This window comes from Furipterus horrens, unplaced genomic scaffold (assembly GCF_987537825.1).
Source record: "Furipterus horrens unplaced genomic scaffold, mFurHor1.1.pri manual_scaffold_1, whole genome shotgun sequence".
Lineage (NCBI taxonomy): Eukaryota > Metazoa > Chordata > Mammalia > Chiroptera > Furipteridae > Furipterus > Furipterus horrens.
Genome location: NW_028327171.1, coordinates 99993499 through 100020673, shown reverse-complemented (window position 1 = coordinate 100020673; position 27175 = coordinate 99993499). Strand labels below are relative to the sequence as shown.

Below are 27175 nucleotides of genomic sequence, written 5' to 3'. Positions count from 1 at the left end.
TAAATAAACAATTCTTTTTATTTTCATGAAACTCTGGTATTGAGAGTTCTAATTCTGGCAGCGGGCAATCGGGCCCTTAACTAAAGAGCCTGTGGGTTCTGTTTCAAATCGGAACAGCCCAGGGGTTCTGTTACAATATGAATATAACAAACTCAAATTTAAATTCTCAAAGGCTAAAGTCACGGCAGCTATTCAGCTATTCAGGTAATAAGTGATTAAAATATTTTAAAAATTACTTAAATCAATTATGGGTAAATCTAATAGGTTGCAAATTTTTGTTATTAAAATGGCCTTGGGTAGAGTAAAAAGAAATATAGATATTGGCAAAGATATTATGGGTGGGTTGGCCCAGGTGTTTGAAAGAAGATTCCCTGAAGAGAGCAAAGTTCAATTCCCTGACGGTTCTCTTTTCAAATTAAACTCTTCCCTACCCTCTCTTTCTAATTACTAACAATCCTGGGGCTTCTCAGACCTGCTCCGCAGATCCCACCAGATCCAGTATTTCTAATTGCAACCTTCCTAGGCTGGTTGCAATGTTTCTGAAAACCATAAGAGAGCATAAGCTCTGTGGATCAAAAGATGCACCTATTAAAATACTAAAGGGTTGAGTAGGGATTGTAACATTGAATTGTTAAATGAATGACTTTTTCAGATCGTGAGCCGTTCTAATTCCTAGATCTTTTATTACTTTTCTTATTATAATCATTTGGAAGCTTACTGTCCATCCCAATCCCCTCCTTCACATTCTAAAGAAAAGAGGCGCCAGCTGTTTCAGATGGCACAGTCAGGCTCAATTCTTTTCTTATCACCCATCCTGCCCCTCATCATACATTTGAGCTCTTTTGTTAAGGTACACATATTTGCATACTTTCTATCATTAAAAGAGCGACTGGTTTTGATTAGTTGTGATCCCAGGCTCCACATTTCTAAGGGGTATCCCTGTTCTGACCTTAAGCTCCCTTGTTAAAGCATCTGTGGAGTTCAAATTTCTCTATCATTTGGCATCCAGGTTGGAATGCAACTTTCTGTTTTCTTATCTAGCTAGGAAAACTTATTCCTGCAAGAAAGCAGGCCTCATCACAGCACATGGCTTCTGTCCAGGTAAATCCCACTGAGTAATTATCTTTCACATACTGGAGGAGAAGCTGTCTCATGTTACCTAAACCCTTCTATTCATCTCCCTAACTTTGCCTCTGAAAATTTAGTGCTAGTTAGCAGAAGCAGAGAGGTTTTCACCTGCTGCCAAGATGTTGCTAGAGTCCTCTTGTTTTTGCACCAACATTCATTACAGCCACCTCAAGCTCACTGAACGCTCTTATCAGGAGAGTAGTGAAAAGGGAGTAAATGTCATTACCCAATTAATTGATGAATTAACAGAATGAATGAAACAGAAAAGAAACAGTCTTGTAAATCTCTGCAAATAATATACTAAACAAATTTTTCATGACCTATGGCTAAAAATAAGTGTTAAAAGAGGGAAAAGACGGAAAATAAAAATAGCAGATTACTAGCATCAAAAACTGCACAACTTTGTGAAAATCTACTTTTACACAGGGCCAAGCTTCAGAGTAGGAACATTTTGAAATCATTTAAGTGATTCTAAATAAATTCTTTGAACACTCTAATTGCATTAATGAAAATGAAGATCCAACTCCTGTCACAGTGCAAATTCATGAACCATAAGTATCAGGAGTTGTCTTCTGTTAGGCACCAATCAGAGGAAATGAAATTCCTAATTGATAAAAGGAAGACATTTACTACCTGTCCTACCATTTCTCAATGGCAGTGCCTCTTTGGCTATGCAGCAGGCCACAGCCAACTGCCCTACTGTCTCTCCAGAGCTGTTTCTATTCAGAGGGGTGTGCCTGGCAGGAGCTGGCAGCATGGGAAGCTGGGAGGTCTTCCTGACAGTTAGTTCCCTTGTATTATGCTTCTACCGCGGTTCCAACAGTCTCAAAGGATTGGCTGGTAATACTTGTTCCCTTACCCTGTACTGTGTATTACCAGCGGCAAAAAGTTTTTCCTAGGCAAATGGAAAAATACTTCTTCCCTAGCCAAAAGCCCCATAAATGTTTTCAGTGTGCTAAATATTTCACACCCTGGTCAAACTTTCAAAAGGCTTTTAAAGAATAGTTGGCTCTTCTAGGTTTGTGCCTGCTGATACTGAAGCACATTACCTGCCCTATTTCTAACACTGGAGTCTGTTATGAAAGCACCTGGGACACGAGGTAACAAATAGCTCTTCTAATGCTAGGTCTCCACTATGGCTGTTTCCCAAGGATGGAGCATAAAAGTGCATTTATTAAGTGCGAATGATCTGGCCTGTAATACATTATTATTAGCTTTTCATCTGACATTGAGAAGGAATGGGATAGCTGTAAGGTCTTTTGGGGAGATTTGGGTCTGATCTCACACCAGGCAGCTCCCACTGGAGAGGTAGGGTGAGCAGGCTTACTGTTGTGGAGTAACAGAAATTTAATTGCATTTTACTGTTTTAGAGAAATGCGGTTCACTTGTAGATGGTCTGCAAAGGATAGCACTGTAACAAACATATTTTCTACAACTTATGCAACCCCATATCCGACATTCTAATGATGTTAATGCTAAAGCATTATCATAGATGGGGTTAATAGCTAATGTAAAATTGTTAATCTCTTCTAATCTTTCTTGTAAAATATTATTAGATTTCCACCATGATGAACAAAGACTGAGTGAGTTATTTGATAGAACAAAACATATAGGTCTGGTCTGCTTTTGTTGTTGGGTTAATTTTTTTTAACATTGCCTGGGGCAGATTTGCATCTAACATCAGCCTCCCAGAAACACACTTTACTTCACAATGGAGAAGGCTCTCCACTTATTTGTTGCTGGGGGCTGGCAGGCCAAGCTGTTTTGCATTTGAATATGTATCTTTTGATCTTGCTTTATTTTCCTCTTGCCATTTTGTTGCTGCTAAGAACTAATGATTAAGAGAAATCTGTAAGTGAATATAAGAACATACCATTAAGAAACAAAATTCAACAGAGAAAACTGAAAGATCAAATTGGTTTTTATTAAGGATTCATGAGTGGGCAGCATCCTCTCCAGTAGGAAGTCAAGAAACTTTACAAAATGTAAAGTTTTTATAGGCCAAGAAGGGCAGAGACAAAGAAGAAGTAAATTACCTCATTTTTTTGGAGGGGGGTTGTTGAAAAGGGTCTATCAGGTAGATTACCTCACTACTGCAGACCAGGAGATTTCAGGTTGACTGCTTTAAGATTATATTCCTGCGAGAGATTGTAACTGCGATTAGGTTAAGTATTAAGTCTGGGTTTGGTGACGTGAGTTTTGCACAAGTGACTTTATTTTAGGCCTGTCATCTCTTTTGTTAACAATACTTTGATGAACTGTAGTAGTTATCTCCTTTAGCAGAGCTCTTTTGGAGAAAACTCTAACTGAAGGTAACAATATGAACTTTAGGAAATCTATCATTAGAGGAAAAGAGAGAGCAAGACATGAGAAACAATAATATATTGTCATCTAGTCGACTGAGATAAACTCAGCTGTAAATCATTAAAAACATTTTGTTTAAGCTTATGTTTCTCTCATTCTGTATTTTAGGGAAGTTTTGCTTGGTTCTGATTGCTGATTTGGGTGCTGTCATTCAAAATGAGAAAATTAGTGTCTTTTAAAAAAGATTTTGTTTATTTATTTTTAGGGAAAGGGGAAGGGAGAGAGAAACAGAGGGAGAGAAACATCAATGTGTGTGAGAAACATCGATCGGTTGCCTCTCGCTCTCCTCCAACCAGGGACTTGGCCTGCAACCCAGGCATGTGCCCTGACTGGGAATTGAAATGGCAACCTTTCATTTTGCAAGTTGATGCCCAACCCACTTAGCCACCCAGTCAGGGTGAAAATGAAGAAATTAGTATCTTGATGGAAAAAAAAAATTGCTAACTTCAGAGGGAAGTAAAGTGGGGGGAAAATTTTTTTAAGTTCCATAAAATCAAATTAACTTATTTCAATTGAGATGAATAGTGAGGAAATTGGTTATGATTCAGTCATAAACCCTCTGTAGACTCATCGAATTAGGTTATGCTGCTGAAGGTGGTTAGTCCTCAATGTGAAACCACTAGGAATAGTAAAATTCTTCCAACTTCAATATTGTATTAGAAGAGCGACATCTCTAAGATTGTGAAATCGGAGGAGAAAGCTGTTGGTATGTTCATTCATCTATTAAACAATTACTGAGTGTTCTTATTTATCAGGATCTTTGTGAGACAATAAAGATGTAAATATTGAGAAGACATGGCTGTGCTTTACTCTTAAATATTGATGTGAGGCAGAAGAACAAAGAATTAAAGTGCTAGCACAAGCAGGGAAACAACTAGGGAAATTGGAGAATACATCACAAGGCAGGGCACATCTGAGATGGGTTTTGTGTAGGAGCTTGCCAAAGGAAAACGTTGCAAAAGGTACTTTAGGTAAAAGGAAAACAAAGTGAGGAAGAATGAGATCAGAATCTGAATAAAGAATAAGATTCATGGCAGAGAATCTTATTAAGATCTTAATTTTAAGGTCTTGACCGTAGAAGTCTTGACCTTTTACAATACAGGCAAACTAAACTGCAGAGCCCTTTTCTAAAGGTAGCCTTGTTAGACAGTCTCACTGTAACTGAGCAAACGAGGGCCCATTCATGTGGCACTTTGGTGGATGACCCAAAAATTAGTGTTGAGAGAAACAGGTATTTATTTATGATATTCCAACCTAGGGGTGGGGGGGCTCATCTTTTCTCCTTATAAAAGATACAAATTGCCCTCTGTATCCCTATGGTGGACAGCCTGTGGGTAGGACATCGATTTCCTGTCTATGCATAGGTGTAGAATCTCTATGCTTGGCTGTTTGGACCTGAGAGGAAACTTAGATTTGAGTTGGTTTGGAAATACAGGGAAGCATGGTATTTTAATTGTTTTGCTGTCATATTCTAGGCTCCTTCTGTCCATCTCTAGTGTCCCAGAGTGCTGAACAGCTGGCTCTGCAGCTGTGTGCAGGGTCTGGGACAATGTTCCTGTGGGGCAAACATAAATCTTGCCAAAGTGATGCAGAGAGAATTTTCTTTTGCTTGATTTGTAAATTTCCAGATTCTTGATAGAATTGAAGAAAACTGCACTTACCATGGAGCATTTACCCCTTCACTAATCTATGCACTTTGCTCCTTTCTTTCAAGTTTCAGGGAGAGACTCTTTTAGCTTTTTTTCTAAAATTAAGTTTCCTTCATCTTCCTTGGAATAGAAACTACAAAATTGGTTTCTTCATCTCCCATAAAAGATTGAATTCATTCTACTGTGGTCTGAAATGCAGGCAACCTACAGCCCTCAGCAGCTGGAACCACAAGTAGGCAAGATAATACGGGCTTTGATTATCCTGACACAACACCTATTCACTTACTTGGACCTGCTCACATACATCTCACTCCCAGGAGTGGTCACTCCAAACTCATACAGATCAGATGCAAACTCCGAAATCTAATCTAATTCCTATAGTGGTGGGGCAGTACTTGAATACACCATCACACAGACTTTAGGAAACAGTTATGAAAGAATAAATACAATTCAAAACTGAGTAAAATTATCACATTATCAATCATCTAATTCTCAAAGTTACTTAAATAGATGGAGTTCTGTGTAAATGCCCTTTTCCTAGACAAGAAGATAATGTAGTGGGAAATCAATACCATTTAACTTTATTTGTCTGCATTACTCACACTCAGATTGTTTATTGCTGAATTGAGTCTAATACATTGACACCTATCCCTTTAAATCTGATTAGGTCCTAACGGAGAAATAGTGATGATACTTAAGATCCTAAGAAAGAGAATTTCAGTGGTTCATCCTGCATATATATATATATATATATATATATATATATATTGACTGGTCTTGTTGAGTCTAATCATGTGGAGAATGAATACAGATGCAGGTATGGCTAAGGCTCTAATGTTATTCTGCTCTGACAGGTGCGTTGTAGAAGATAAGAACTCGAAGGTGGCCTGGTTGAACCGTTCTGGAATCATTTTTGCTGGGGATGACAAGTGGTCTCTGGACCCCCGGGTTGAACTGGAAAAACGCCATTCTCTGGAATACAGCCTTCGAATCCAGAAAGTGGATGTCTATGATGAGGGTTCCTATACTTGCTCGGTTCAGACACAGCATGAGCCCAAGACCTCTCAAGTTTACTTGATTGTGCAAGGTAAGAAAAGGATGGGATTAATGGGTAGGAAAGGAGAGGTTGGAGGTATTGAATAATCCAGTGTATAAAATACTTGCATCATCCTTTCTGGGGAAAAAAAGGAAGATTTAAAATACATCATGGCACTTAAGTATCTGTTTTCTCTCTAAAAGAACAGAGTTAAAACTGTTTTGAGAGGACTAAGGAGAATATAGAGAGTTGAGTCTTGCCACTGTGAGAATGGTTTCTCCCAGCCCTGAGTGTGATAATACACAGCAAAGCCCACAGCTGTTGGAATAGGTTGAAACAGGAGCACAAGAACACACAAAATGCTTAAAACCATGTCTAATCCCCTTCATCACACTCTTGAATACTGGACACTTTGCTGAAGGTTTGATTTTTAACCTATCCTCAGCCTAAAGAATATTACTAATTACCTGTTTTTATGATAGTAAATGTTGTTTGGAAAAATAAAAATTACCAGAGGCCTTATCCTCTCAGCTAACCAACCAGCTTTCTATGTAGTTTGTGGCTCCATCTAATGGTATGTTATTTGTGAGCAAATCCAGTGACAAGGATCTGCAAAGTTATTGGGGATAATCTGCTTCTAGACTGGGATTTCCAAGGAAACATCTGAGTCATGGTTTTACAGGATGAAAACCCTAAATGGCATACACACACACCCAGACTATAGCTCTCTTGGGTCCCATTGCTCACAATTGCAGAATGAGAACAAAGCTGATCAGCTGCACAATTTTATTGCAAGCTAATTCAAACTACCAGCAGTTTCAATCCATCTAACAAGATATAAGTACTAACAAATATTAGGGTTGTGTTCATGTATTCTTGATTTATGATTTTATGTAAATTTAATGCAAATTAGGCATGGCCGTAGGGCTCCTGTCAAGATTCCAGTGCAGTCAGTGGTGTGGCAAAGTTTGACTGTAACTTCTATTAATGTGTATGTAATTGATTATTGCAGCATTTAAATTATTGCTCTTCCAACTCCTCTGATTAATAGGTTGAAACTGGAGTAAAATACATCAGAGGCTGCCTGCTGCAGGGGCTGTTTAGTCATGTGACCTCCATCTTGGTCCATTTGCAATGGCTGACAGCTTCATTTTATTGCTTTTAAAAGGGATGTCTACTGACTGCCAAAGTTCCTCTCACATTCAAAGCATAGAATGCTTACCTTTTAGTTTAGTAGACAGTACTTGAGATCCAGTAACAAGAGATACTAGGGCTTGGGTCTCAGGCAGCCCATTTAAAATGTTTAAGCAGAACTAGAGAATTGTAAGTATGTAAATGGTAATTTACCATTTCCCTCAAAACAAATGCTCACAATCTTTCTCTCTCTGTCTCTTACACACAGACATACCTCAAAAACAAAAACCTACCTCATTCAATAGCAGAAGAAAGGGAGATAATAACTAAGTTTACTTAAGATCCCTTAGAACAGATTTTATGTAATGACCAGCTCCACATTTTATAATGAGATTGCTACGCAATATTTGTACCTTCACAGCCTTTAATGTCATTGTAAAGTCTCTAGAGACTGTCAGAACATGGTGGCGGCTGGACTGCCTGCTGGACTTTTGACATATGCAAATGAGCTGTATCCAAATTAACCTAGGTCCCAGCTTCCCCTGTAAGAAATGAAAATGGACTTTGCTTGTTCTCAGAAGAAATGCTGATGGACCTAGCATGCCATATTGACTGGGGAAAAGCAGGGAAATGTAAATAACTTGTTGTATGTGTTAATATATAAACTCACCTTAACCTAAATATATGTCCAGAAAAGTGTGGAGTCGGAGCCTGCAGGTACATAGACAATAGGCAATTCCTACTATCCTTTCTGGGTGACCGGGAGTCTCTACTTCCCCCTTCCCCCTTCCCCTTTTCCCCTTGCTCCTATGGGCCTTTGAGGTTGACTGGGAGTTTCCCTGTTACCTCTAATCCCTTTTCCTCCTTTTCATCAATAAACCTGGTGTAAAATCCTAGACTGTTCTCTTGGTGATTTCTCAGAGCAAAGGCAGCCTGACAGAGACCTTACTAGAAATCATGCACTGTTGTCCTATACTGAATAAAATTGGACAATCTAAGTATTATATTCCTTGGTTTCTAGATGAGGAAACAAAAGTTCATTAAATTTAGGTTACTTGTTCAACATCACCCAGAAAGTTCAGGGAGTAGTTTGGAGTCAAACCAACTTGGAATCAAATCTAAAGCACTTCCTACTAGAATGGAAAATTTGTATTATTACTTTAAGAGCTACCACATTTATATTTAAGTCAGAGTTTTTAGTGCCTGATGTTCAATGCTATTTCATTTCTTTCTTATTCATCTGTACAGTTTTTGGCTACAAACATGATCATCCCAACAGGGTTAGAGCTAGAACTAGGTTAGATTATACTACATACACCTCCATGCCATATCAACACAAGTGAAATTAACTTATATTTAACCTGATATCAAGTTGTTAAATTTAACTTAATTTTAAGGTGAACCTACTAAGTGCCAGCTATCATTTTTATTCCTTGTTTCATTTGTTCTAATATTATTATTATTAAGTATGTGTTAATAACTTTATTAAAATATACAAAAGCTTAAAGTTCAGAGATAATTAGGAGCTTACTCAAGGCTTCCTGTTTACTGAGAACAGGATTCCAAACCCATATCTATTTTATTTAAGATGTCATTGAATTTTCATCTTAACCATATTTTTTGAAAGCAAAAATGAGCAGCAAAGCCTGTACTTGTAAGGGAGATGAAGAAAGGATGGTCTCTTCTTTGAGCCTAAGTCATGAAGATGAAGGGGGATTTTTTTGACAATTATGTGGATGTTGGCATTTGACCATTAGCATCAGATGGCTGAACCAGTTCCCCTTAGGACATGCAATTTCATGATTATGACACGGGTTCAGTCCCTATATGCTGTTTGTTCTCACTGCTTCCTACCCCATGCCTCAACTCTACATGTTTCCACCACTTCAAAAATTCTGCTTCTAGGTATGGCTGGCATCCTTCTTTCCTCTAATCCCATAGCACCTTCCTTCAGAATATGAGGGTGTTTAGGTTTTTTCAAGTTCTATCTTGCTCACCCTCCATGGTTTCTGCAAGTCCAACTTAACTAGTTGTTAAATAAATACTGTACTCTTTTTCTTTGCCCACCACTCTTTGAGGCCACTCTGCTCAAAGATGCTATGAGATATCACTAAAGAATAGCAGTTCAAAGGTGGGCTTTGAATTCACACTATTTGAATCTCAGTTTTCCTTCTTGCTACTAAAATTAATTTTGAGTAAACCATTTTATTTCTCTAGGGCTTAATTTTGTCATACATAAAATTCAGGTAAGGTTAAAATTTTAAATCCTCTAAATTTATTCTAAGAATTAAATTGGATGATCTATGTATGTCCTTATCCTGGTGTCTGGAGATCATGTGTGCTCAGCCAATAGATGATGATGATGACGACTACAACCACTGTGATGCTGTCGCTGCTACAGTATCTCTCATGAGGCTCGCTTTGGCCCTGGGGTGCTGCCCTGTTTCTAACAGCTCTTACCCTTGTCTATTACCCTTGTGGTAGGCTCTTTCAAGTTTTATTTTATGTCACTCTAGTTTATTTTCCTTAGTTGTTCTTTTTCTTAGCATCCAGTCTTTAGCATTACTTCTTTAGGATTCTAGAGACTTCTTAGACCAGCATAACTTTTAAGTTCTTAGCCATACAGTATTCCCTCACTTATCATGGGTATTAGTTTTAGACCCCCCTGTGAAGTAGGAACCTTACATTTATTCTACACTCTTAAACCTATGTAACTTTAACAATATACATATATAGTACCACAAAATCCCGCAATATAGTAAGAAATCCTTGATAAATAATTAAATATAATATTTTTAAAAATCCCGCGATACAGTGAGGCTGTGATAAGTGAACCGCGATATAGAGAGGGACTACTGTATTAATTAAGGATGCTTGAGGAGAACATGCAATACACATCAGCAGCACATCGGTGTTAACTTTTAGATTGATGAGGCCTCCTGAGAATTTCTAATTAAGTAGTTTTGGGGTGGGGCTTGATAATTTACACTTCTATCGAGTTCCCAGATAATGCCCCTGCTACTGGTACAGGGGTCACATTTTGAGAACCAGTGCTTTAAAAGAATTGTGTACCTTAAAAACATCTGAGGAAGTAATCCTGTATAATTTTATTTGATTTCAGATAGTTCTACAGCTGTAAATACGTCTATAATTAATCTTGTTGGCCATGAGACAGAGAACGGGTAGATTGGTAAATATTTCAACTTTCATAGTAACAACTTATGGCTCCCAAGACTGCTTACCTAGTCAAGTCCTGTGGAAAAAAAAAATCTCTTTCCAAACTGTCCATTTACAAGTATCAAAGCTGCAAAAAGTGGTTGAGACATAAAAACTGCTCTACACATCAAAAAATCTTGACAAATTTTCAAGTATTTGTACTCCCTCACATTTCTTCTGCATTCCATTTCCCCTGGTGCATCTTTCTTTTCTTTTATATATATTCCCACCATGTTAGTGACTTTTCAACCTCTCCAATATTTTCTCTGTATTTCAATGATTGTTTTTCACAGCGAAAGTTTTTATCAGTTTATGAGGGCCATTACACACAAAATATTCTGTGTTGAAATATATATCCTGCATGGTTTGCTAAACTCAATCTTTAGCTGCATGATGTCTCCACACACCTTCCTTATGAGTTACACAGGTGAAAATTTTTGAATCAACAAATATAGAAACCAATAATGACCTTTGGGATCACTTGTGATTGGTGGTATTAAATGTTGTATCAGTATAAGCCAAGGCTTTTCAAATATTAACATGTGTTTGAGATAATAAATTGTGTGACCCATTTCTAAAGCCATATATTTTTGTTCCTATACTATCTACTTTACAGATTCTTAGTTCAAAGATTAAGAAAACATAACCATTAACTTCAATAAAATAAACAGAGTACTCTGGCATTTTTCTCATAAATAACACCAGTTTCTTTTCCAAAGCCTACCCTTCTACGATTTCCTTTTCTTTTTTTTAAATCATGCCATAGATGAAAGTGCTTGTGTTAATGCAAAGTTTCTCTTTTTTGTTTTTTTGTATTGAATTTATTTGGGTGACATTGCTTAATAAAATTATGTAGGTTTCATGGGTACAATTCTATAATACCTTATCTGTACATTGTATGGTGTGTTCACCACCCAAAGTCAAGTCTCCTTTCATCACCATTTATTCTCTCTTTACCATCTTCTACATTCACTCACCCCCTTTCCCTTTGGTAATTACCATACTGCTGTCTGTGTCTCTGAGTTATTGTTTTGTTTTTGCCTAATCCCTTCAGTTTTTTCACCCAGCACCACCCCCAAAGCCCTCTTTCTCTTTGACAGCTGTCAGTCTATTCTCTATCTATGAGTCTTTCTATTTTATTTGTTAGTTTATTTTGCTCATTAGGTTCCACATATATGTAAAATAATGTGATACTTATTTTTCTCTGATTGGCTTATTTCACTTAGCATAATACTCTGCAGGTTCATCCATGCTATTACAAAGGTAAGATTCCCTTCTTTGTTATAGCCAAATAGTATCCCACTGCATAAATATTCCACAGTTGTTTTTTTTTATCAACTCATCTGTTGGTGGGCACATGGCCTGATTCCAAATCTTGGCTATTGAAAATAATGCTGCACAACATAGGAATACATATATTCTTTCAAATTAGTGTTTCAGATTTCTTCAGATATGTTCCCAGAAATGGAACTCCTAGATTATAAGGCAGTTTCATTTTTAATTTTTTTGGGTAACTCCATACTGCTTCCACAATGGGTGCACCAATCTACATTTCCACCAGCAGTGAAAGAGGGTTTCCTTTCCCCCACATCCTCACCAGCACTTGTTGTTTGTTGATTTGTTAATGATGGCCATTCTGACAGGGGTAAGGTGATATCTCATTGTAGTTTTAATGATGTTAATTCTTCCTATCCATGAAGACAGTATATGTTTCCACTTATTTATATCTTTTTCAGTTTCTCTCTTCAATGTCTTATAATTTTCCGAGTACAATGTTTTATATCCTTGGTTAAATTTATTTCTATTTTTTTAATTATTATTTTTTATTTTTTTAATTATTTTTTGATGCAACTATAAATGGGATTGTTTTCTTAGTTTCCCTTTCTGATAGTTCATTACTAGTGTGTAAAATTGCAACTGATTTCGGGAAATTTATTTTGTATCCTATTACTTTACTAAATTCATTTATCAGTTCTAGTAATTTATTGATGAAGTCTTTAGGGTTCTTTATGTACGGTATCATGTAATCTGCAAATAATGATAGTTTTAATTCTTTCTTCCCAATCTGGATGCTTTTTATTTCTTGTTCTTTTCTGATTGCTGTGGCTAGAACTTCCAATACTATGTTGAATAAGAGTTGTGAAAGCGGACATCCCTGTCTTGTTCTTCATGTTAAGGGAAACACTTTTAGTTTTTGCCCATTGAGCATGATGTTGGCTGTGGGTTTGTCATATTTGGTCTTGATTATGTTGAGGTATTTTTCCTACTGTGCTAAGAGTTTTTATCATGAATGTGTGCTGGATTTTATCAATTTTTCTCCTGCATCTATCAATGATTATGTAATTTTTTTCTTCATTTTATTTATCTAGTGTTACCATTTTTATTGGTTTGTGGATATGGTACTGGTCTTGCATCCCCAGGATAAACCCACTTGATCCCGCTGTGTGGTTTTTTTTAAATGTGTCACTGGGTCCAGCTTGCTAATATATGGCTAAAGATTTTGGCATTTATGTTCAATATAGAGATATTGGCCTATAATTTTCTTTTCTTTTCTTTTCTTTTTTTTTTTTTTTGTAGTATCTTTATCTGGTTCTGGAATTAGGATAATTCTGGCCTTGTAAAATGAGATTGGGAATCTTCCCTCCTACTGAATTTCTGGGATAGTTTGAAAAAGAGAGATGTTAGTTCTTTGAATGTTTGGTAAAATCCACCTGTGAAGTCATCTAGTCCAGGACTTTGGTTTGTTGGAAGGTTTTTGAAGGCCTAGTTTCTCTTTATGTGATCTTTGCATAACCTGCAACAAGTCAGCATTTGGGCTTATTATTCTTGTCACAATGCAAATTTCTGAGAATGACTCCCAGAATAATTAAATCTGAATCTCTGGGGATTTGGCTGAAATGTGCAAATACATTATGCTCTTCAGGTGATTCAGAAACATGTGACTACTGTTGTAGGGATCTAAGCAGTCAATGAGAGGACCTGCCTGCTCATTTTTCTGTATGACATAGAATGACACTGTACTGTATCTAAAACTCTGAGGAGCAGGTACTAGAGCCTTGTAATAGAAAAATAAATAATAAAATAAACCTGTGTGCTCATCTGACAGAGATTAAGCTCATGCTCTCGGGCCCAAAGAAATAGTGGAAATAGTGGTACCAAAAATGAGACTTTTTCAAAACTGTAGCATGAAGACTTTCCATATGTATATGAATACAAAGGAAATCTTGGTGTGACAATATTATAAAGATGTGAACTTTTATTTAAATTTCTGATTCAACATACTTTAATTATATTTTCATATTTTTAACTTATTTATTACATTATTCTTGAGTTGAGTACCCATAGCAGAGTGGTCTTTTCTAAGTTGAGTCTTCTGCTGTCTTTTTACACTACTCTGATTTGCTTAATATTGTTTTAGAAATGCCCTAATATGCATATTCTAAAGTTGAAGATAGTTTTAAAAAAAAAAAAATGTATTCTAAGTTTATATTTAAATTTCACTATAATAGTAAATAAAATTAAAAAATATTTTCTCTGCATTTTGACTCAAATCACATACATGCATTGTGAGAAGCCATTATTTGTAAGAAAAATTATTGCATCATTACCTTAATTAAATCAATATAATTATGGAGAAAATTGAAAATGGGACTTCTTGTCAGACTAAACATGTTTGATGTTTCTTTTCCCACCCACACACTTAAAAAAGCCATAATTTCTGTATCTCATATTGACTTACAGGATATCTGTATTGACTTTTTTTGCCTATTTTTATTGTTGTTCTTTTTATAGTTGTCCCAATTTTTCCCCCATTGCTCTCGCCTGCCCACCCACCCACAGCTCCAAGTCTATATTGATTTACAAGTATGTCAGTAGATTCCCTTTTAAGTTAATAATTGAAAACTCAAATGTTTGAAAACACAAATTTATTTTTTTAAATGAATACCCATCTAGGACTTATTATTTGTAAGTTTTGAAGTCTTAGAACCATTTAACAATTATATTAAAAACTCCTTTCACCAAACCCATTACCCACTACTCAAGTAAGTGTAATCTCTCTCTCTCTCTCTCTCTCTCTCTCTCTCTCTTAAGTATATTTTATTAATTATGCTATTACAGTTGTGCCAGTTTTTCCCCCTTTGCTCCCCTTGGCTCAGTACCCCGATCTGTCCAGAAATATTCCCACTTAGTTCATATCCATGGGTCATTCCTGTAAGTTCTTTGGCTTCTCCCTTTCCTGTACTGTTCTTAACATCCTCCTGTCTATTTTGTTCCTACCAATTATGCTTCTTAATCCCTGCACGATTTCCCCCATGATTCCCCTTCCACCTCCCAGATAATAACCCTCCAAATGATCCCCATACCTATGATTCTATTCCTGTTCTAGTTGTTTGTTTAGTTTTTGTTTTTGCTTTTTAGATTCAGTTGCTGATAGTTGTGAGTTTGTTGTCAATTTAACATTCATAGTTTTAATCTTCTTCCTTTTCTTAAATAAGCCCCTTCAACATTTCATGTAATAGTTGCTTGGTGATGATGAATTCCTTTAGCTTACTTTGGGGAGCACTTTATCTGCCCTTCTATTCTAAATAATCACTTTGCTGGATAGAGTAATCAAATTAATCTAGGTTATAGGTTCTTGCTTTTTATCATTTTGAGTACTCCTTGCAAACCCCTTCTTGCCAGCAAAGTTTTTTTTTTGAGAAATCAGCTGATAGTCCTATGGGAACTCCTTTGTAGTTAACTCTGCTTTTTTCTTGCTGCTTTTAAGATTCTCTCTTTATCCTGAACGTTTAGCATTTTAATTATGATATGTCTTGATGTGGTCCTCTTTGGGTCCAACTTGTTTGGATTCTCTGTGCTTCCTGGACTTGTGTGTCTATTTCCTTCACCAAATTATGGAAGTTTTCCTTCATTATTTTTCAAATAAGTTTTAGGTTTCTTGCTCTTCCTCTTCTTCTGGCACCCCTGTGATCCAGATGTTAGTATTTTTAAAGTCATCCCAGAAGTTCCTAGGCCTCTCCTCATTTCTTTTATTCTTGTTCCTTCTTTCCATTCTGGTTAAATGTTTATTTCTTCCTTTTGTTCCAAATTGTTGATTTGAATCTCAGCTTCCTTCCCTTTATTATTGGTTTCCTGTAAATTTTTCTTTATTTCACTTTGTGTGACTTTCATTTCTTCCTTTATTTTTTTGCCATACTCTATGACCATCTTTATCACCAGTGTTTTGAACTCTGCATCTGACAGGTTCACTATCTCTGTTTCTTTAGTTCTTTTTCTGGAGTTTTGTCCTGTTCTTTCACTTGAGCCATATTTCTTTGCCCCTTCAGTTTGGCAGCCTCCCTGTGTTTGTTTCTTTGTATTAGATATAGTTGATTTTACTCCCTGTCTTAGTAGCATAGCCTATGTAGCAAAAGCACCTTTAAATTGTGTGGGGTGGGGCCTTAGGTAATTGCCATGGAAGAGCAACTCAATTCATTGTTTTGTGGCTCTGTGTTGGGTGGGGATTTCAGAGAGGGGACAATGCCACTGCCTGGCTTCTGGCAATTTGTGCAGCACTCACCCTGTTTCCAGTCACTTTATCCATTTCCCAAATGCAATTGGCACCCTTCCAGTTGCTTCCCTGGGGTTTGTGTCTGTTCTAAGACCATGTGGGCCCTTTAAGTAGCAAAACTCCAGCAATTTCCTGTGCCACCCCAATTCCCACTGGTTTTCATGGGTAGAGGTAATGGGGGGTTTATCTTCTGGGTGCTGGAACACTGGAATGTGTGGTCTGGCCTGAGGCTGGGATAGCTCGCTCCCAGGGTGCCCCTCCTGATTTTTATCCACCACATGTGAATGTCGGACCATCTGTATTGCCGCCCCACCACCACCACCACCACTTCTCCATGCCATACTGCCTCTCTGCCCCATCTCTGCAACTCTGCCTTTCCTATCCATCTGGATGAATGGCCTTTTCAAATACTTGTTTGTCAGACTTCCATATAGCTCAATTTTCTGACAGTTCTGGTCATTTGTTTATGAGGTCTGGTTGTAATTCTTTCTATGGTTGCACAAGGAGGCAAAGCATGTCTATCTATGCCTTCATTTTGACCAGAAGTCTCTCTCTCTTTCTTAATCTCTCTCCTCTGTCCTTCCTTTATTACTTTCTTGTTCTTCCTTCCCTTTTGTCCTTCTCTTCCTTAATTTCCATCATGTTGCATTCATTATTTTTCCATTAACTTAGCATTGTCCACAAAATTTCATTCAAAAGGTTTGTCACTGCATTTTAATTGAACTTAGCCTGAAGCTCTTCATTTTTAAAGCATTGTAATAAAGTATTTGAAATCTCTAGTTAGATTTTATCTGAGGGTTAATTCTGTTGATTATGGAGAATCTTAATGATTAACTAGAATTCTCATTTGGATTTTACATGCTGAAGCCTACTAATTTTTCTACTCTTCAGCTTAATTTTTCAGAAATAGCCCCTTGATTAGCTGTTAATAGGTCAGGTTCAGACTTTAAAGACATCACTATTCACATCAGCAATCACACAGTTAATTTAATGACAAAAAGTGACACTTTGGGGCAAAAATATTTGGGAGCATTACCTCATGCAGTTTTAATTTGATATTCCCTCTGTAGAAAAAATTTCAAGTTTTATCTAAATCAAGCTCATTCACCCATAATTAATTCCTGTCTCCAAGCTCTTCATATGTATATGCATGCAGTCCATCTTTTAGTTAATAAATCAACTATTTACATCTACATAGTTTCTTCTCTAACCTGCATTTGTTCTTCTTGAAAATGAGAAAAAAACTAAGAGAAAAGATACTAACTAAATCATTTTGGCTCAGTATTAAACCCAGATTCCATGAAATGAAGAAAGCTACTTAAAAATATAGCCCAATAAATATTCAGTAATATTCAGATCTTTAATCTTTATACCAATAAGAATTTTAATACCTATGGTCAGAATTTTGACAGTGATTAGAGAGAATTTGGGGAGGGTGTTTAAATTATACTGAATCTGCACCAACTAGGTAGTTTAACTACATCCAGTTTTCATCAGACATTATTTTTACTTACATTTACATACTAATATATTTGGCTACTCACAAACTTGTGAGTTTTTACACAGATATTTTGCCTATAAAAATAAGAATAATTATCCTTCCAAAAATTTTAAATAGTACCATAAGTCACTACACATTATCATCATCTGTAGCATTTATATTTTCTATGCATTACCAAAAACAAAGGGAAAGCAAAACTGTGTACTCTTAAAAATATTAAAAATTACTTTAAAAAATTATTTATTTATTTTTAAAGAGAGGGGAAGGGAGGATGAAAGAGAAGGAGAGAAACCTCAACATGAGAGAGAAACATCAGTCATTTGACTCTCCTATGCTCCCTGAATGGGGACCAAACCGCAATCCAGGCATGTGTCCTGACCAGATATCAAACAGGTGACCTTTCGCTTTGCAGAATGATGCCCAACCAACTGAGCCACACTGGTCAGGGATAAGGGCAACTTTTGAATTCTTGTATTTAGAAGTCAAAAAAATGTGGCATATATATTGATATTTTTCAATATGTAGGTACTTTTATTGTTTTCATTTTGTTATAGATAGGTAACATTTATTTTAGGATAGTGGGATGATTTAGGTTACCTTTATAATTTGTCCAGTCCTGAGTCTGCCTCAATGACAAAATATACAAAACATATAAAGCCTCTTTCGTTTTTTTAGTCAAAAAGCTCTTAGTCAGGCTGTAGTGTAGTGGGAAAGCAAGCCAACCGGTGCCAGGACCTACCCAAGGAGGTTTTCTGCATGTGGTGTGACCACTACAAGTCACAGGGCTTATACAATAAGGGCCCCAAAGTGGGAGAGCAGCCATAGAGGATTAGGACATTGGCTACATTTAAGGTAATTGAGAAAGTTAGTAAATATATTGAGGATAATGATAATCAGTTTCTCACTGTTAGGGAAATATAAATATGGAAAAGGGGAAAGTTACAGTGAACACTGTATTGTTCACTAGTGGATTGAAATTGGAGTTATTGGTGTTTATTCATGAGTGTTAGTAGGAGATTAGATAGATGATAGATGATAATGATAGATAGATAGATGTAAATATGTGTCCATATTTCCTAGACTTGCTCATTGTGAGGGACTTGGAATACTTACACACTGGTAGAAATGAGCATCCAGATGTTAATTTTAAAATATCACTCTTTGGTAAAAGAAGCCAGTCTAACTTGGAAAAAAAGATGATTCCAGGCCTGGGGCAAGGAAGAAACACTATGAGTTTTGAGCATCTGTTGTGTCAGAAGGTAAGGAATTCCTCAAAGAAAAATGAGGCATTTCAACAGTACATAGAAGCCAGCTTGAAAGGGACTTCCACTGGCCAGTTCTAAGACAAGTTGGGTATTAAAATACTTAAGAGCAATACAGTATAAAAGTGACATAACTTAAGCAATGGTTATTAGAAATGAAAATGTAACTTTCATGTTATATAATGCCAACTAATCAATGTAGAAGGAATGATGGAATTGGAAAATTATGATCTGGTAACCATTGCAAACATAATTAACTCAGACAAAAAACACCAATGGATTATAAAATGATTTGGTAAAAGTAAAATAAAGACTGGAATTTTTATATAATCTCAAAGTAGCTCCCTGCTAACTATTTACTAAGTACCAAGGGGAAAAATAAAAAATTACAAAAGTAAAGAAATCTAACACCATTCAAATTTAACACTAGAAGTAATTGGACAAACTGCCATAATGTGCCAAATGATAGGATGCGATGAGCAGAATACAGCATTACTTCTGTGATATTTCTATCAAAACCTGAGTCTAATCATAAGAAGATATCGGATACACCCAAATGGGAAGACATTCTATAGAAAGACTGGCCTGTTAATCTTCATAAATGTCAAGGTCATGAAAGTCAGGAGAGACAGAGAAACTGCCCTAGATTGAAGGAGTCTAGAAGACTTGGTAACTGGGAGTAATGTGTAATCTTACAGTGGACCATTTCCTAGAAAAGATATTATTGGAAAAATGGACAAAACTTGGAGTCTCTGGGTAAAGAGTATACAGGAGTTCTTTGTATTATTTGTGCATTTTTTCTGTAAATCTGAAATTACTTCAGAACAAAAGTAAAACAGATATAATAATATGTAAGGTAGATATTAGGGTTATATGCTAGCAGGTAAAATGCAAAATTATATTAAATATAACATAATCAAACAGGATTTTTCAAGCATAATCCATTACAAAGAAATATATGAATAAAATATATTACATCAAAAGTTTAAAGGAGGAAAATTATGAGATAATTCTAATAACCAAAAAAATATATACAATATAATTCAACCAATTGCTGTTTTTTAATTCTTTTAATTACTCATAAATTTACTGAGGTAAATATGGAGGTTATCTTTTATAACATGAAAAAAGCTAGATAATTTCAACAATAATACAGCAAAACCAGGATAAGACAAGGATACCAACAGTCATTTCTTTTCTTATTTAACATTACTCTGGAGAGGTTCTAGTCGATGTAATGTAACAAGATCAACAAAGAGAGAAAATATATGGAAAATTTGATTAAAATTCATTAAAGGGCATACTGTCAACTTATAAAAGGTCCCATGAAAAAAGCAAACATATGAAAATCTATTAAAACCTCACTCATAATCAAGGAAATGCAAAGTAACACAGCAATAGACTGTTATTTTTTTTTAACCAGTAATACTGGGAAAGGGTTAACAAAATGTGGCTAGCCTGAATCCAAAGTCAGTAGGAAAACTAGCACTTTTATATCTCTCTCTCTTGAGAGTGTAAATTAGTGGAAACTTTACTAGGGGAATATAGAGATGTCTATCAAAGTTTTAAAATATAATTGTATAATTTGACCCAGTAATTCCACTTCCATGAATGTGTAGAAAGAAAAACTTCTCAAGTGAAAGTACAGATCTTTATACAAAGTGGTCATCACAGAATTATTTTTTTAATTATGCAAAGCACACTAAATATTTAGAATAAGGAATGAGAGAATTAAACTAATTTCATAAAAATAAATACTGTTATAAGAGACATTAGATTGGCCACCCAGCATTCAAACCCCTCCCTGGTGTTAAGAAACTTTGCTTCTTTTAGGATTGTTGGAATGTAGTCTTTACCAACCAGTCTCAAAGCTGAAATAAAATTCAGACACTCTCAGAACTAGGGCTTGGGCATGAGATCCAGGCCTTGAAATTTGCACTTGCTTCAAATTTGGGATTATTAATAAACATTGATACAAGAAACTTGGGACCAAAGAGAATCTCTTTATGTACTGGCAGCACCAGTAGCAGCGAGTCTAAATGGGAATGCTTATATTATTGATGTTTCACTAAATAAGGCCTGTTGACCTGTCAAAATTCACTCATACACCAATGACATTACAACTTTGTTACATATTTTGTTTTTAAATCATTTTATCACTTCTCTTAATTTTATACATTTATATATGTATATGTATAGTCAAATTTTTATGCTTTTTTATTCATTTTTATGCTAAGAAAGCCTTCCTTACACTGAGATACTTATGTATTGCTGATTCTTCTAGCCCTTTCTTTTCTTTTCTACTTTTAAATCTCTGAGAAATCCAGTATTAATTTTCATGAGTGGCTGTTCCATAAAAATATAATTTTATTTTCCTTTATTAATTATTCATAACCATCTGTTGAACAATCATACTTTTTTACAAAAAAATAAAGCAAAGAGATTTAGTTGCAGTTAACACAATTACTAACTTAAAAAAACTTATGAATTAATGAGAAATATATGAGCACTAATAACAGTTTGATAAGTTGTCCAGTTATATAAAGAAATATATAAAATCAATAATTTTTATATTTGGTTATAGTACACACACAAAATAAACTATAAAATGGCCATTCAGAAAACTTCAAAAATATAAAATCAATTAAGAGTGAATTAAATAAACAGTGTGGAGAAACTGAGCACAGAAATTTTACTTGGGAGAATAAAAGAAAAGGTTTTTTGTTTTTTTGTTTGTTCTTTGTCATTTTGGTGGTTGTTTAATGGAATGGAAATAATTATTGAATGGCAACGTAAGTGATGTGAAATGAACATTTTACCAAGGTAGACAGCTTTTTGTATGTCTCTAAAATTTACCAACGCCTGGATCCAGGGCCGTGTTGATGGTGGTGAGAGCTGTGCCATCTGATGTTTAGATTCACCAGCAGCCATGCCCACGTCCATGATTTTTTGGCATGACTCCAGTTTTGCAGACTTCCCAGTGATCTGAGTTGTAGTAAGTTCCTTTTCTACACAAGACAGCCAGAGATGCTCTCAGTTTTTCTTGGTTATACAACTAAGCAGCTATTGACTATCATGCTTTGTAAAACATTTTATTACATGATAAAAATATTTATGGTTAAATGAAGTGGCAGCTTACAAAACAATATGTCGATAACCTCAATTTTGTAAACTACAATAAATATGCACTCAAATCATATGCACTCATACAGTCTATTGGTAAAAAAAAAAAAAAAAAAGAATGAAGTAGACCCAAATAGTTTTTACAATAGTTTTGTAAATGTTGTTTTGTAGGTAAAAATGTTTAGTTTACAAGTGTGTGAGTGTGTGTATAATGACAAGAATACCTGAAAAATTGTTGAAATAATAAACTCATGATTATTGAAAGGACAGACCCAGAAATATTTTCAGAGAGAAAATACTGTGCATTCTACTTCTATTTTATATTATTTTTTCTTTATTCAACCCTTGATCATTACCACACTTGTGTGTTTTTCTACCTTTTTCTCATGGAGAAAGCAAATTCACAGAATAATCTATTATTAAAATGATAAGGCCTTAATTTCTTATGCCTTGCAAAGATATATTCTTTCTAAGAAAAATATTATAAGCTAATGCTACACACACACACACACACACACACACATACACACACAGAGAGACCTAGAAAGTCCTGGGGAAGAGGAACAAAGATAGACATTTCCTATAATTAGGACCTTGTCAATCTCCTTGAATCAAGTAAAATTGTATAATAAACAATTTCCTGCATAAGATCTCTAAGTCCCATACTGATTTCAAAACATAAAACAAACAAACAAACAAAACCTTTCTGTATTTCTTAAATGCTGGTATAACCACATACTGGATTTGTTTGCCTGTCTACCCCAGCTGGAGCCCATAGTCCTGGCACCCTAAATTCAAGTCTATGGTATTTGATCTGGCATGACCTCTATAGTCCCTAACCATGAATAACTTTGATAACTCTTTTTTTCCTCTCATCTAATGGTTGCTAGGAAATGGAATATCATAACATTTTATTGAGTACCCTACAAAATCATGTGAATCTCAGCTGAGTCCTCATGCTTTCTGGAAATCTCTCAATTCATCATTGGCTGATTTTGAACTCAGCGACCTAAACTAGCTTTTCCTAATCTTCTCCTTAATCTGTGTTTACAACCTTCTACGGTCCCTCCCTTTCTAAAGAGTCAGTCTTTTCATTCCAGTCTCTTTGATTTCTATTTAGTCATCCTACTCATAATTCCCTGTTTTTTCTTATAAGCCCTTTCTTTCTTATTTCCTGAAATTATATCTATTTTAGTGTTCTTTCTGCCTCTCAGACTATGTCAACTTGAAATCCTTTGATCGTATGATCTTATTTCTATATGTTTCACCAGAGCTTTCCTTGCTTCTTTCTTTTCATATTTTGTTCATTGATGACCTCATTTTTAATGTAACATCTATATAGTTTGATTCCAAGTCTCCATTGCCAATCTTGCCATTATTTTTTGGTGGGGAGGTGGGGAGCCAGAGAGAATTCCAGTCCAGAAATACATTGTAAAGCATTTTTTTTCTATCTACCAGGCACTTTAATGTACTCAAGTCAAAATCATCTCCTCCTCTTCTGATTTTCTTTATTTCTGATAATAGCACAATTGATCTCTCTGAAAGCAGGATTATTTCTAACTTCTCCATGCCCATCTATCTCTTCCATTCAATCAGTCACACATTTTTGTGAATAATCCTTTCTTACATTCTCTAATATAGGCTCTTGTTATCTTTCTCACATTTTGTCGAGATGTGGTATCCATTGCTTCCACATTTCTGTATTCTAAACTGTCCTGAATATCACTTGCAGATATTTATAAAATATAGCTCTGATAAAAACATTTCTTATATCAAAAACTTTCAAGTTCTCGCAATAGCACACAGAATAGTCTAGTTTTAAGTAATTTTTTTCTAACCTATTTTTTCTAAATGAACTTCTCCATATGTGCATACTCTATATCCTGGATAATCAAATTCTTCCACCAAAATTCTGAAAGTAGGGATAGCCAGGCATGGAGTGCAAGACAGTTGATTTCAGGCAAAATTACGGTGTGTGGCCAATAAGCTGGAATATGATGAGCAAGGAGAAATGGGAAGCAAGAGAATGCTGCAAAGGGTCAAAGAGCCTTGTAGGTATTTAGGGTTTTATTTTGCTTTGCTTTTGGTGAGATGTATTTGGGTGTTCAACATGTGGCTGAAGTCAGTTGAATGTTTTAAGCAGGGGAGGAAACAAGTTCCCATTGAAGATTTTTTTTTTTTTTAAGTTACCCTGCACACTCTATGTAGAGTAGTTTCTCTCAGGTGGCTTATTTGATCTTATATCCACAAGCAAGCTCTCTTCTCTCTTCCTGGAACCATTTTTATCTTTTTTCTGAACACATATCATATTCCACCTTATAACCTGTCCATTTGAATATGTATCTTTTCTTCTCTACTAGTAAAAGCTCCCAGCATGAACAGACTGTTCCTTGTTCCTCTTTGGAACCACACAGAACTTGAGAAAATAGAAAGTTCAGAAAATACTTGGTAATTGATTAGTATTAGTTTTCTAACAGTGATGTCCAGGGTCATAGTGGATGATAGAGTCAGTCACATAAAGAATATTGATTGTTGATGAAAATTTTAGTTTTTTTTATTGTGATTCTTCATCACTCTGCGTTTGCTTGGAAGGAGCACATCTTTGTAATTATCTGTACCTTGTTCCCTCTGTCTTTGAGACAGCAATAAATCTCATCAACTTCTTTATAAAGGTGTCATGAACATCACCCATTTAATAATTACTGAGTACTTTAAATTTTCCAAAAAATATGTCCATTTTCTCATCTAGTATTTGCTACAATGAGAAAATATTGAAGCTGAAAGAAAACTTATTTTCTGCCAAATACAAATATCCAGCCAGGAGAACTGCATAATGTTTATAACAAAAATAAGAGCATTTTAGATGGTTTCAAGGCAGAAAAAGAGGGGTAGATGTAACTTTCCTGAAAGCTGACTGGCTGCTGAGCAGATAATGCTTTTTGGTACATTTTAAATGACTCTTTGGGATGAAATGGTTTATGGAGGGAGAAATGGGATTGTTCTTTAATATCCTGAAGCATCTGAAAACCTATGCAACTTTCATTGATCTGCTCGCTGGTGGATAATACTGCTATTTAAAATCGATGACATATTTACTTCTCTCAGAATGCCTCTATGGTTGTAAACCATCCTTTCTTGTTTGTTGAGACATAATTTCTTATTTACTCCTCCATTAAACTAGAGTTTCAATAAACTTTGGGAGTATCACAGGTTTATCAGTACTCACTCTATCTTTCATTCTCCTCCTTATTCCACTTTCATTTAATAATCACTTGGGATAACTTGAGGGTCTAGAATTTTGGGGCCGATTTCAATAGTCTTTGAGAGGAAAAAAACAAACAGTGAACCACCTCCCAAACTCTGCACATTTCCCATCACCTATTTCCCAGAAGAATCTTTCCTAATAATTCTTTAACAAAGAGAAACAAATTATCAGCTTGATGTTTTTATTTGGTTTTGTTTGGTGGGGAATGGAGAGGGTTGCAGATTTTTTTAATGGCAAGTTACAGAAAAACATATGTCCAATGATAAGAAACTCCTTATATCCTACTCAGATCAAAATTTATACTAGATTATTTCATTGCCCTAAAAAAAAAAGGTCTTTAACTGAGTTTAAAGAGAGAGAAAACCTGTTCAAGAATGCAGCCAGGCCAAATGGCCCATGATTGATGGGGCAGCAACAACCAGGGGGTATTTACCAATTCACCAGTGCCAAGTCCTTGGAGTGATTTTTCTGCCTGTGACAGCTGGTGCTCTCTATTGGAAGGCTGTATCTGTATACATCTATGATTTGCATATTTATATGCCTCGGTTGCTGTATGAGGTCTGAATTTCACAGCAGTGTACATAAGCTGTGCAGTCTTGATGCTTGAGTGCCTCTGGGCATGGGATGGTAGAATTGGTTTGAGTAAAATTAGAATTTTAGGGTTGTGTTTTGCAGGTTAGCCAGTAATAGCACATTTTTGTTCATCTTCCTCTTCATCAGGTTTAGTAATATTTTGAAGTATCTTTCTGCAAGGGCTACCATTTGAGGCAGACACTTAATATGCTCTCTAGGAGGCTACAAACTCAGATATTAAGGCATCATGCACAGATAGAAAAGGAAGACATTAAAGGAATTTATTTGGTCAAACTGAAGCCTAAAGAGGGCATTATGAGGTTTGGACATTGAAGAGACTTACTGATGCTTTCCCCTAAGTTGGAAAGGACTTAAGCAGGTAAGAATTGCTCTACTAAAGCATATATATGAACTCATCTAAGACTTCTCTTTCTAAATAGTAATCTCACAGGGTTCCTGGAACAGGTGGGGATTTCCACAGGTTTTTGAAAGAGAGTGGATATAGAATGTTTGTTGAACAGGAAAACAATGTGGGGAGGGCTTTGGAGGAAAAAGTACAAAGGCTCGAAGGAAACAGGAGTTGGATAAAACAGGCAATGAATATGTGGAAAAGAATGATTTTAGAAACAGAGATTAGTAGGTGACTAGGAAATATATTGGGATGTGAATGTCATACAGTAATTTTTAAAGATAGTTATTGTGAGATCTAAAGTCTCTTATGGTCTCAAAAACAACTTTAAAAGAAATATATGTTTTGTTTTACAATTAAAAATAAGAAAGTTTCTTAAGGTCAAAAGGTATTAATTTGGTAAAAACAATGAACAGGATCTTCAATGTTAGAAAAGATCATCATCTGAAGTAGGATATTCTGAAGGTAGTTTCTGAACAATAGTGCTATTATCAGAACGAAGGTATAGAATACAATAGTAACGGAAGAAGAAGATGGGACAATTTTTTAATGAGTTAAGACTATAAGTATATGGCAGAAATACTCAAATTTTATCATACAAGCAATAAACAGTTTAAAAGTAAACCTAAGTTTTCTTCTAAGTATATTTCTACTAGTGTCATGGGATGTTGTAGTAATGTAGTAACTTCCATTTTGAAGAACCTACTATATGTACTAGACATTCATACTCACTATCTATAAACTTCTCCCAAACCGTCGAGTGAATATTTTCAGCCCTCCTACAGATGAGATAATGGAAACAAAGAACATTAAATAACTCATCCAATTTCATACAACTATTATGTGGTAGTATCATAATTCAAACTCAGGTTTGTCTGATTCCAAAGTCTTTTCTGTTTATTTATTTGTTTGCTTATTTTCCTCATATGCAGCTTCCCTAAGCACAGAGAAGGCATATAAAGAA

At 35.5% G+C, this 27175-nt stretch overlaps 1 protein-coding gene across 3 annotated transcripts in view; it reads left to right on the top strand.

Annotated features, from left to right (window-relative positions):
- Positions 1–27175, top strand: part of LSAMP (limbic system associated membrane protein) — a 679473-nt gene that overhangs the window by 333802 nt on the left and 318496 nt on the right. For all 3 annotated transcript variants that reach the window (XM_090276849.1, XM_090276839.1, XM_090276855.1), the window contains exon 2: positions 5996–6228. In XM_090276849.1, the coding sequence (XP_090132975.1) occupies positions 5996–6228 (233 nt within the window). The remainder of the gene's footprint in view (positions 1–5995; positions 6229–27175) is intronic.